Source organism: Camelina sativa, chromosome 19 (genome assembly GCF_030686135.1).
Source record: "Camelina sativa cultivar CO46 ecotype springtype chromosome 19, ASM3068613v1".
Taxonomy (NCBI): Eukaryota; Viridiplantae; Streptophyta; class Magnoliopsida; order Brassicales; family Brassicaceae; genus Camelina; species Camelina sativa.
Window position 1 is genome coordinate 9,267,558 of NC_141898.1, and position 12,811 is coordinate 9,280,368.

The window sequence follows — 12,811 nt, forward strand, 5'->3', positions numbered from 1 at the left end:
ACTATTTTTTCCATTTTTTTGGTTAATTACGGTTATATTCGGCTTGCTATCGGTTATATTAAGTTAATCCACTTAATTTGGATAACATTTGGATTATTTATGGTTATATATTCATCTAACCGACCCATAACCGGAAATAACCGAAAACTAATTTCAAAAAATTTAAATTTTCAAATGGTTATTATATTAGTATATCCAAATTATCACCTTAAACCAAACACAATATAACCAAAACCAAACTGTTATATTAAAACCCATAATGTTGGAAATATGAACCCTACACCTCAAACCCTAACTTTAACCCTAACCCCTACATGTCATGTTTTGAATGTTTTACACATTTTGATCAGACTATGTAAAAATCAATCTTTGTCTATAATTATTACTTTTTATTGCTTATAATGATTGTAATATTCATTTTTTTCATTCTATATTTTAATTTTGAGTTATAATAATTCTAATTTACAAATATTTCATAAGTCAGCCGTTTATGTCGATAACTCAGCCATATCAGTCAATTGTTTGAGAAATACTTTTATTTCTTTTATTCGCAATTCGAATTCAAAATTTTTAATTAATTTGAATAATATATTGTGAGAAAAGCTAACTTTATGTATTTATTATGTGTGGATCTGAGCAGGCACAAAATTAGTGATTTTTCGCGATTCCCCAACAACACTTTTTGTGATATCGAGAGACGTTTTAATTACATAATTTATTAGGAATCTGATAAGAAAAAGACCCAGGAAAGAAAGAAGAATACGTACTAATATCTCATAACTCCGTAATTCATAACTCAGCCGTGTGAAGTATATAACTCAGCCGTAAATTAACCGTAAATAAACCATAACTTTGAAAATAGACAAATCAATGTTTTACATACCCAAGTACAATTCATCTCGAACTGAGCATAGTCACGAACTATCTTTAAAGAGTGTAAACGTGATGGTATAATAATAATGTGCAACGCTTTACAAAATTTATAGGAAACAAATTTTTTGAATTCTATTTTAAATCTGATTCTGGTTAAGAAACTCTTCGTGAGCAGACGATCCATTGGAAGAGTCACTATCGTAATGGTCATCATCTTCCTTAGAGCATATGATGATAGAAGCATGTTCATAATGTAATTACGGAAAACAAAGAAAGAATATATAATCACATGCATTCAAATCTCAGAGCATATGATGATAGAAGCATGTTCATAATGTCAATCCTAAAGTGAAACTATACTCGAAGCAGAGGTTTAAGAAACGAAAGCATTAACAACCTCCAACATAAAAAGAAGAATAAGGATACAACTAACATCCACTTTCACGGTTTCAACACTCACATCGACAACAAAGACTAACTGAGAATATGAAATGACAAGTTCAGCAAAGACTAACTGAGAATATGAAACGACACGAAGCTCACAAAAGAGAAGAACAAAACTAGTTTAAATAAAATCAATCCAATCACACAGCTCATATTGCTTCTCCAAAAACCCAATTGATAAAGAATAAAAGCACTTCCTGTATCACCAATTGACAAGAAAAATCAAAACTTTAAGCAACAATCATCAAAAGTGTCTCACTTTAAAACCCTTCTCAATCAAATTTGTGAATAAAAGGCATTAGGGTTGAATAGTTTACAAGTTCAGACCAAGAATCGTATATTATTAGAGAGTAAACGAGAAATATGTGATCAATCATAGGCATTAATCCAATGGCTCTGGCACGCAGGAAACAACCGGGAAGGACATGTTCCTACACAAAGATAATAAATTTGTTAATAGATATATAAAATGTTTGGTGCATACTATAAGAAAACAAGAAAATAAATTATACCTGCATGATGACTAATACATCAATTGGGTCATTGTCTTCACACAATGTGCGAGGAACAAAACCGTAGTTGTGAGGGTACACAACTGATGAGTACAGAATACGATCAACCTGAATGAGAGATAATGCAAATATATTATTGACTTTGCGGTAAGAAAACCATTATAATATATGACAATAACGATTGATCTTGATATATAACCAAACCTTGATGAGTCCTGTCTTTTTGTCAAGTTCATATTTGACCTTGCTTCCTTTTGTGATCTCCACAACCTAATCATCATCATCATCCAAAGACAAAATGATTCAAGAATCCATCACATAACAAGATTCTCAAAACAGTAAAAGAAACTTACCACGTTGAAAATCTGTGGAGCTCCAGGTCCTACATATAAATTATTAATTAGTCCCAAAATACAAAACACAAAAAGCATGCAAAAAAAAACTGAATTAGATATGATTTTGTTTACCAATCTCAAGATCATGCTATGGATGTGCAGCTACAGAACGTCTTGACAAGGATGAGAGAATCCTCTCGTTAAGACGAGGAGCAGGTCGCTGCAGCTTCTGGTCTTCGTTCCCTTCTTCACTCATCTGTTTTCAAAACGTTACGAATCAAAAACTCAAAATTGGTGCAGAGAGAGTATCAATCGAATCAAAAATACCAAATTTATTGCAGAATCAGACCCCACAAGAGAAAAACAATCTTTTTAGAGCAGATTTAAGATCGATAATACCAAAATTAAGATATACGTTTCTATTGATATAATGTATCGATAACTAAAAGATCTACGCCAAATCTGTTCAACTTTTTTTTCTCTTTCTAAAGTCGATTGAGATTTGAAGCAATACCCAGTAGATTAAACATCAAAAAGCATCCAACTTTGACGATTTTTAGGAGAAAAAACGTACCTTTGGATCGAAACAGCCGATATTTTTTGTATCGCAAGGGATGAAGAAACTCTTGGGAGAGGAAAGAAAGGAGTGACGAGCGTTGGTCTATTGTAATATTTTGTAACTAAGCGTTTTAGGTAAGGTGTATATATTTGTGAATAAAAGGCATTAGGGTTGAATAGTTTACAAGTTCAGACCAAGAATCGTATAGTATTAGAGAGTAAACGAGAAATACCCAGTTACATAAAACTTGAAAAAATTGAAAGGGAATATGAAACTACTCGAAGAAGCAAGAGAGAGAACAAAGTCTTAACCTTTACCAAGGGGAAACAATAATTAGATCTCTGTGTGTGGGATTCAAACGAAGAGGCTTTTCTTTTTATTTGTCTGCTCAAGAACAATGATAACAAAATCAACGAGAGACGACGAGAGAGAGGTGTTTTTTTTTTGGGGCTATGAACAGTGGAAACTGTTTGTTTTCCTCTTTGATATAAACAAGAAAAATCAATTGTCGATTCTGAAAAAAAACTGTCTAGTGATGTGAAAAATCGAAAATGATGTGTATTTTAATTTGCTGATGTGTATTTTTTTTTATTTTTTTACTCAAAATCGAAAAACTAAACCAAAGGGTAAATTGTAATTACACCAAGGCACTAAACATTTGAGTAATATTTAGAAGATTTATAGATATGAGTAATAAACCAACTTTTGGATAACATTTGAGTAATTCTTTTTAAATTATATTTTCAAATTTAAGATTGTTCATAGAGGCAATTCGGATAGGGAAGAAAAACGAGTAAAATGATCTTTGGGTTGACGGTGAAAATGCTTCATTTACTGTGAAAATTCATAATGCATTGGACATTTAATATTAGCTTTGAGATCAAAGACATTGACTCCAGTAGAGAAACCAAAGAGAAATATAACGAGATTCTCAATCGCAAGTATTATTGTAAAAGTTGTCCATATCCATTTAGAGAGCTTTCTTCACCTCGAAAAAGTTAGATCGTGCATTGTTGGCTGCATCAATGTCTTCTGCAGATGCCACAGCCACCGCGACACCTTTATCTCTAACCGCATCAATTGCCTCTGCGAAATTCTTGAAGTCCTTCAAACTGTGGAGAGCAAACAAGAAGATTAAAAAGCCAGTTAACACAGTCAATTAGTCTGCAAAACAATAATTAATCGATAGAATGTCGTTAGTTATCCAACCTTGTTGTTAATATCTCCTCACGCTTTCTTTGTCGTTCTTCGTCAGTTACCCCAAGTAAATGCCTCAACAAACTGGGAGAAAAGAGATTTGACAGAATTTGGTTCAGGATCCGTTATTCTTAGTTTAAATGGTCAGACAAATGAAAGTATAATAAAATCATTTACCTGCTATAACCTTTGGCATCAGGTAATTGGTATGAATCAACATCACCGATGGTTCCAATAATAGCTTTAGTGAGTGTTTCTTGATCCACGTCAAGGCCACGTAAGAAATCTCCAGTTCCATCATATATGTCAAGTGTCTTCAACAAGTTTGGATCTCGGTACGATAAGTAAGAAAACACCCCTGAAACAAAAGGAGATCAGGTTAATATTATTAGAATATGTTAGGACAACAAATCTTTTTAACATTCAAGAACGTAAGAAGCAGTTTTTTACCTGAATGCGAATCGAAATCACAGAAACCTCCATATGCACCACCGCTTACACGAACACGGTCCCATAACCATGTATTGCTAATATGCTTTGATATAACATATGCACTGCCGTCAAGTTCATACCCGGTGCCGTATATGTTACCTGCTTTTCCAACATAGTTAACCTGCAAAGCGAGTAAGAATGCGAGTTTACTACATCGAAAACCCAAAACCCAACCAGATTCTACTATTCTATATAAAGCGACTTCCTTTTCTTTTTTTTACCTGTGTTGGTATGACAATAGCTTCATTTCTCAGAGGAAGTCGACCATCCCAAGTGACAAGCCCACCAGATGGGTTCTCAGGGAGTAAATCTAGAAATTTCGCAACAGATTTTTCAACGTTGGTGAGAGACTTCCCATCAGCAGTCATATTAACTATGCAACCATTCTTGGCAAGGAGAGATCTTCTGATCTCCTTAAGTGAGGATGAAATCCCTTCCCAATCTTCATCCACTTTCTTTTCAAGAGTATGTAAAAATTCAAGATAACTACAAAACAGAGATGCTCAACTTTGTTAGGTTCTTATTGTCTCAAAATAGTAATGGAGGATAACTCTACATTCATTCTCAATAACGATCCACACTAAAAAGAGAATAGGATATAAAGAAGGGGTAAATTAAAAGTCAAATAAAGAATTCTCAAGTTCCAACCTGAGACCACCCATCTGTTCAGACATCCATCCAGCAATGTTCAACATTGCATCCATCCTCGCCGCAGCAATTCCATGCCCACTTCCCCTCAATCGGTTCTGCATGCAAAAGTGATGTTTATACTACAACTTTCAAGTTCCACTTATCATGCAAAGGGGAGAATAACAAAACTCTACTACAGTGCATACCTCCATCCGTGCTCTGCTTTGAGAGACAAATTGTTTAAACCGCTGCTGATCTGTAAATTGAACCTCTTGCAATAAGCAATTCATCTGCAGCAAGAGAAAAGCAACAAAATAAAAGTCAACCAATAAGTTCAACAGAACTTAAACAATATATGGGTCTGAAGAAATGTTTAGTTGGACCATGATTGTATTTCATGAAAGGCATTGGATAAATTTTCTAAGGTTACATTATATATATATATTAACAGACAAAACCAGTTTTCTAGTCAGAGTCGCTGTGTACGATAATTCAGTACACTCATAGGAAATACAGAGAATATATCAAGTACCTATTAGAGAAAAAATAGACACGGGCAAAGAGATGAGAGAAGCAGCACTTTTGTATTTTGTAAAAAAGGAAAAATAAAGATATACAGAACATACATTAGGTGGACATCAGGTGGACATCTCTACACATCCCATAACTCAACATACATTGAACATGGAGACAAGGAAGTTGGTAAAACACATTAAGCAAACTATCTATAGGATGCAGCAGAAATTAACAGCTGCACTATATCTCTTGGAGACCCAAGAAACATGATCTATCAGGTAGTCAGCTCTACATATCCCATATCCCAACATACATATATCTAGAGAACAATGCCATAATCTAAAGCAAGGAAATGACAAAGTACCAGGTTAAAAAGGTCTTCAGCACGTCCAGCCATGGATTTTCCACGTACGATAATTTTGCTGCATGGTTCCTCCTTACCCCTCACTGATGATGTAAGGGGATAAACTGATATCCCTCCCGTTTTCCTTCCAATCAACTGATTAAGTTGCACAAAAGTCAAATCTTTTGTGCCCATCTCCAGTAATGATTGACTGTCAAAAAAAACAATTTTTATCAGAGTTAAAATCTATTTATAATAGCAAACAAAACATTCACTACGACAGCTGCTAAAGTAATCACTACTTTCTAAAAGACGAAAATTTCCTATGCTTTTGAAAATCAAGCACCATGAATTACCCTGATAAAGATATCACACCAGAAACAGTCAACATTGTTTTTAGTGAACAAACTATAGAACTATAGTATGCGAGTTTTGGCATAAAGCAGAAGGCCAATCAAACGAATCAAAGAAATTACACAGAAGCTATGAAGAATAGTTAGCATTGGGATCTTAAATATAAGTTATCAGGAAATTCGGGAGTAAACATAAAATGCATGGGAGAATCTAGCAAAAAATTTTCATTAGTATTTCCACCACACACCTTTGTGGAAAAACTTGGCAAAAAACTTAAAAGAAAATCATAAGAAAGCTTAAATCATACCAGAAAAGTGGTACTAGCGGAAGAAGCTCATGTTTCAGCGAACCCATATCAAAGACAACTTCAGCGTAGATAATATCATTTGTGAAAAGGTCATGCCGCAAAACCTTCACACCGTTGATATTTCCAACCTATTGTTTATAACTTTCAGATCAGTAAAATTCTCAAGCTTGGAAAATGTAAGGAAATACAACAGGAGCAAAGGCTAGCAAAAATGATTACCTCAGTGGGAACATAAGTAGGTTCTTTTGGAATGTCACTTAAGTTCAAACTTGGGACACATCTCAGTGCTTCAGGAGGGTCAGGAGTTTCTTGTTTCAATTTCAGCTCCTCTGTAGCACGCGCTAGCTCTGCAAGATCTTCTTCTGTCATACTTGCTTTAACTTTTTCCAAGATATTTTTCTCTTCCACTTCCTCTTGAGTTGCTTTTTCGGGATCAGGCTGACAAAAACTAGGTTTTAGCACGAAACCTAAGAAACAGTAAATTGCAATGGGAAACTTGTAAAAGAAGAATACCTGCATCTCTATGGTAACACGATGCGAGTTGTTTAAAATAAACTGCTCTATCAGTGGGGAAAAGACAGCCTTGGATCCCTCCTTAGCTATTCTGGTTTTCAAGGCCTTCAATGGTTCCGTATACTTTAATGGCTCAAAAGGATCCATATCGTATATCCATTTTGCCTACACAGCCAATAATCAAATAAGGAGTGACACCTGAATAGACAGAAACGTACGCATAAATGCATATAAACTTACAATAGATTGGAGCATAAGTGATAAACCACGAGGAAAAGATCCTGTGTTGTTTTCCCTCAGAGAAAACTCAATTGTATTCATGGATGCCTCCAAAGCATCATTGTCAAACCCATCTTCTGCCAACTTTTTCAGAGTATTCATGATTAACTCTTCAACCTTTTGCACATTATCTTCGGAAACACCTTTCAAACCAATACTGAACTGGGGTTGCAAGAGTTCGTCTGACATCCCACTACTGACAAGAGCTTCTCCTAAACCGCTTTCCAATAAGATTTTTCTTAGTGGTGAAGCAGGAGTCCCCAGCATAAGATGATCCAAGAACCCAAGTGCGAGTTGAGTTTGCAAGTCCAAGGGCTTCTCAGACAATAGCCAGTTAACGCACAACATGTGCTTCTTTTTAAGGTCACCATCTCGACCAACAGGATATTTCTCAACTAGTCTGATAGGCTGAGAGAATAACTTTTGAGGTTCAATTTTCGAACTATCGCGAGATGGACTTGCTTCAAACATGTCCAAGTATTCTGCAGATATAAGATTAAGATGAATTTCCAAATCAACATAGAAAACAAACTCAAACTAATAAAAAGATCATTTCTAATAAGACAAAAAGAGATATTACTCCTTACCACTCAAGACACGGAGGCGATGAACAGGATCATCATCTCCATAAAACCAGATTCTGGCATTGCTTGGGTGATAATACTGACGATGGAACTCCTAAAAATTTCCCATCACAAGAAATATATATACTATGCATCAGAGGATACACATACCACTATGCTCCGGCTCCTATACCAGTATGCTAGCATAATAATTTAACTTTAAACAAACCTTAAATTCCTCGAATGTCAGCTTAGGGATATCTTTTGGATCACCTCCACTGTCAACACCATATGTATTTTCTGGGGATAAGGCCTAATAAAAGAGAAAACAGTAGTAAGGTTTTTCATCAGAACCACAATTTCGAGAATATATGATATCAGATTATCTAACAATGTTTTCGGTACCAAGTATATCCATGCAGCATGTTCAAGAAAGATAGGTTTATAATTCAAATGGCTACATCATTTAGTTGAGTAATAAGGTCAAAACCAACATTGTTGTGAACTTCAGCTTCAGAATCTCTGGCAATTTAAATCTAATACAAATCCACAATGCCAATATGGTATGTAATGCACATATAGTCAGGTGCTCTATAAAACATCAGAAAAGATCAACTGCACATATAATTCAATATGAACTACAACCCACTACAAAATGAACTCTTAAAAGAGATTTCTCGAGAAACTGGCAGTTATTGTAAACAAAACCCAAAACTTGCCTGTTGAGCAATTCGCCCCAAAATGTTATCAGGCTGTGAATAGACACCTTTCATCTCATTAAAAACAACACCTGAAATCAAGCATGAACGATGAGATAGGATGAGTGAGTATACATGAAATAGCAGATAAACGAAAAGATAATACCAATACGAAAAACACTATAAAGTAGAGGAAAATAGCTCTATAAAAAGGCATCCTTGGTAAATAAAAACCTTTGTAAGATATGTCTTCTGAGGGATCATTAAGCTCATAGTGCCAGCCCTCTTGCTGAAAAGTGTGCACGTCATCCACACACTTGGGGAAGAAGACAGCATCCAAATATACATCGACAAGATTGTAAAAATCCTATATAGGTAGCAATGAAATGTGATCAGAAAAACACTAAATTTTAGATAACAATATCAGAAAGAAATAGGTTAGCTCCTCCAGGACAACAAATGGAGGACTTTTATAATTGGCTCATTTTACCTTAGTATTTGTGGAAGCAACTGGGTAGCAGGTCCTATCAGGATATGTGAAAGCATTTAGAAAAGTATGCAAACTTCCCTTGAGTAGTTCAACAAATGGCTCTTTTAGCGGGTACTTTCTTGACCCACATAGAACGCTATGTTCCAGTATGTGCGGAATGCCAGTGGAATTCTTCCTGCATTAAAGACAAAACGGTGATCCATAAATCACATCCAATAAAAGTTTCGCAACCCTTAAGTTAAGATCCCTTTGACAAGGAGGTTGCCTTGTCAAATCAACTGAATGTACAGTCACTCATATCGTCTTTGTAACAAGGCGTTGAGCAATCTAACAAGTTAGTGACCTCCAACCACCTTACAAGTACCAAAAACGAAATGACTTGACCAAATTTTTATAGGACTAAAATTGATAAGTAGTAATAAACTTGACCAATTCGATTAGTTAAAATTCCAGAAGTGAAGCCTTAGAGGTACCAATTCAAATAGCCAACCTAATAAACACTCAAGTCGCCTTTTATACAAAGACAAAAAATTCTGATGAGCTAAACTTACGGAGGAGTCCTGAAGACAACGCCGAACACCTTGTTCTCATCCTCATTACACACAGACATCACCTCGCAACCAGTTTTCTTGTGTTTGAAGAGAATCGCCTTTGATTTACACTCAGAGATGAATTCTTCCGACACTTTTTCAAATCCAAGCTTCTCAGCCTCATCTCGACCTACATCTGAATCCCAAATACCAAAAAAAAAAACATTTGTTTAAGTTACAAAGCATGAGAAGAAAAAGGCTCCACACCTGTCTACAATTCAAAACCTAATCACACAAAGCATATCCGAAGGATAGGTGTGAAATTGGTAATACAACATCACCACCTAACCACGTCTATCAAAGAGATATATATATATATATATATATATATATATATATAATCTGAAATCTACACTAAGAGAACAAATCATTCAACAATCAAACTTCAAACAGAGTTTGAAGAAACAAAAGAGAGTATATGTGAAAAAATCCCAACCAGGATAAAGCGGTGCGGGTTGTGTGGCGACGGCGCGAACAGAGAGGCGAGAGAACTGCCCACTGACACTGCGAACAGCGGTGGAGGGAATCCTCAAACCTCGTCGGAGGAATAAACGTCTTCCGGCGACTGAAGGAGAGGAAATCCGGCGAAGGCTGCGACCGGGGACACGGAGAGCGGCCGTGGATGATGTGAGAGACATGTAAGAGCGAGGGAACTGACGGAAGAAGCGAAAGAATAGAGAGGACGAGCTACGCGAAGCTAAACAAGAGACGGTTCGGAGCATAGCTACCGGAAAAAAAAAGTTCCCGGCGAAGACTGCTAGAGGCAATAAGCAAGTAAAAATAAAAACCCAACGGCAGAGAGAGATGAGGTTTTTATCTCTGTGTGCTTTTTGTTTTTGCTTGTAGAAAAAAAAAGAAAAATGAATACTTAATTTCTTGTACAACACACAAAATTATTGTGAAAAAATATTCTCTATTTCATTAAAATGTTATTTTTAGTTTATTTTTCTGAATCCTTTGGTACTAATTACATTTTCTAAAGTCGAAGACAAAAAAATGAAAAAAGAGGTGCTGATTTGCAAGAAAGGAAACGTGGTTCTCGTATAGCCAAATGTGTTTTGACTTGAGTGTTGTGTTGCTACTTTGCTTATCCTCCAATTATATTATGACCCAAAAATATCTTAAATCTTGTTTTCTTCTTTTGTTGATTTTTCTTTTAAGCTTGGTGAAATATAGGTTTACAAATTTACATTGGTCATAATTTTTTTTTTTTTTTTATGTATTTTATCTAGGTCAATAATATTGACTGAATTTAAACCAAACTCAAATTAATCTATATAATAATAACAATCCGAATAAATGCAACCAACAGTTGTGTTTTTTTGGTCGTACCTTTTGGATATTTTCTGAAAAATCGTGATGGATCAATAAAATAGTTATTTATGGAAAGTTACAACTGTTCACTGTAAAGTTGTGTTGATTAGAACATTCATATCTTTTGAAATCTATATATATTTGTGTGTTTGAACTGTTTTCATTTTTTTTTTGCCATGACACAAAATCAACTAAAATTTCAATCTCAACGATTTATACATTTTCTAAATTATTTTCTAGCATTCATTCTTTAAAAAGTCAAAAAAGTCAAGAAATTCCTCTAATTATTGATTTAACAAAATATTTTTGGAATGATGAATCTAATTTACATCTTTTAGTTAATTTTAAATATATAAGTTTAATGAAAATACATAGAGTATTTTTCTAAGATTTAGATGGATTACATAGTAATTTTTTGGATTTGACTTTTCAATATATTTAAACCCAATCCGAATAAATGCCACCAAAAGTTGTGTTTTTTCAATCGTACCTTTTGGATAATTTTTAAAAAAAAATCTGTAAAAAAATTAAATTGTATCTTTTACAAAGAGTTGTGATTGTTCATTGTAATGGTTTTTTTGTAAAGTTGCAACTGTTCATTGTAGAGTTGTGTTTATTCGAATATTCGTATCTTTTGAAATCTATTTGTTTGAATTGTTTTCATATTTTTGCCATAACACAAAATAATATAAAATTTTAATATCAACATCTTTTATAGCTTTCTAAATTATTCTCTAGCATTCATTCTTTTAAAAGTAAAGAAACTCTCCAATTCTTGATTTAACAAAAGATTTTTGGAATGATGAATCTAATTTACAACTTTTAGTTAATTTTAAATATAAAAATTTAATGTCTATATATAATAGCAATCCGAATAAATGCCACCAAAAGTTGTGTTTTTTCAACCGTTCCTTTTTTGGATTTTTTTTTTAAAATCTGTAGAAAAATTAAATTGTGTGTTTTACAAAAAGCTCTGATTATTCATTGTAACGGTTTTTTTGTAAAGTTGCAACTGTTCACTGTAAAATTGTGTTGTTCGAATATTCATATCTTTTGAAATCTAGATATATTTGTCTTTTTGAACTGTTTTCATTTTTTTGCCATGATACAAAATAATATAAAATTTCAATATCAACAGTTTTTACAGCTTTCTAAATTATTTTCTGGCATTCATTCTTTTAAAAGTAAAAATATTCCTCCAATTCTTGATTTAACAAAAGATTTTTGGAATGACGAATCTAATTTACAACTTTTAGCTAATTTTAAATATAAAAATTTAAAGGTCCAAAACAATGATGTCTGTTTGTGATCTATCAGACTTAAAATCTAAAGGGGATCGTTTTTCATGGGTGGGAGAGAGGAGAAACTACACAATCAAATGTTGCCTTGATCGTGCAATGATAAACTCTCAATACTCTGCAACTTTTCCTGCTGCAGAAGCAGAATTTCTAGAGTTTAATGGTTCTGATCATAAGCCAATACTTATCAACTTTGAACCATTAAGAAGTGGTTCTCATAAGCCTTTCCGGTTTGATAAACGCTTAACAGACATTGAGAATTTTGATAAAGTAGTGGAACAAGGGTGGAATTCCTGTAAAACACAAGACTGTTACACTATTTGCGATCAAATAATGAGATGTCGGCAAGCAATGGCAAAGAAAAAACATGGCTCCAATATGAATGCAAAGAAAAGAATTGATTACTTCCAAACGACTTTAAATAAAGCAATGGAAAGCCTTAATCGACATGAGAGGATGCATATTCCAAGATTGCAAAGAGATCTTGGTCTAGCTTATAGAGAC

General features: G+C 34.1%; 1 protein-coding gene and 1 pseudogene across 2 annotated transcripts; both read right to left on the reverse strand.

Moving 5' to 3' along the window:
* Positions 1–1,566: 1,566 nt before the first annotated feature.
* Positions 1,567–2,420, reverse strand: LOC104767635 (soluble inorganic pyrophosphatase 1-like; annotated as a pseudogene). The gene is made up of 5 exons (XR_015591557.1): positions 2,297–2,420; positions 2,183–2,211; positions 2,034–2,099; positions 1,830–1,937; positions 1,567–1,748 (listed from the first exon to the last, which is right to left on the reverse strand). The product of XR_015591557.1 is annotated as a soluble inorganic pyrophosphatase 1-like (transcript).
* A 1,113-nt stretch (positions 2,421–3,533) lies between these two features.
* On the reverse strand, positions 3,534–10,777 carry LOC104765779 (presequence protease 1, chloroplastic/mitochondrial). Its single transcript, XM_010489540.3, has 19 exons — positions 10,132–10,777; positions 9,657–9,831; positions 9,106–9,280; positions 8,850–8,982; positions 8,637–8,707; positions 8,147–8,230; positions 7,942–8,032; positions 7,316–7,836; positions 7,076–7,240; positions 6,782–7,000; positions 6,563–6,690; positions 5,923–6,112; positions 5,249–5,332; positions 5,061–5,158; positions 4,634–4,898; positions 4,371–4,533; positions 4,098–4,278; positions 3,933–4,004; positions 3,534–3,835 (listed from the first exon to the last, which is right to left on the reverse strand). Exons 1-19 carry the CDS (start codon positions 10,415–10,417, stop codon positions 3,694–3,696), a joined length of 3,243 nt encoding a protein of 1,080 aa, XP_010487842.2. The 5' UTR covers positions 10,418–10,777; the 3' UTR covers positions 3,534–3,693.
* Between the last annotated feature and the right edge of the window lie 2,034 nt (positions 10,778–12,811).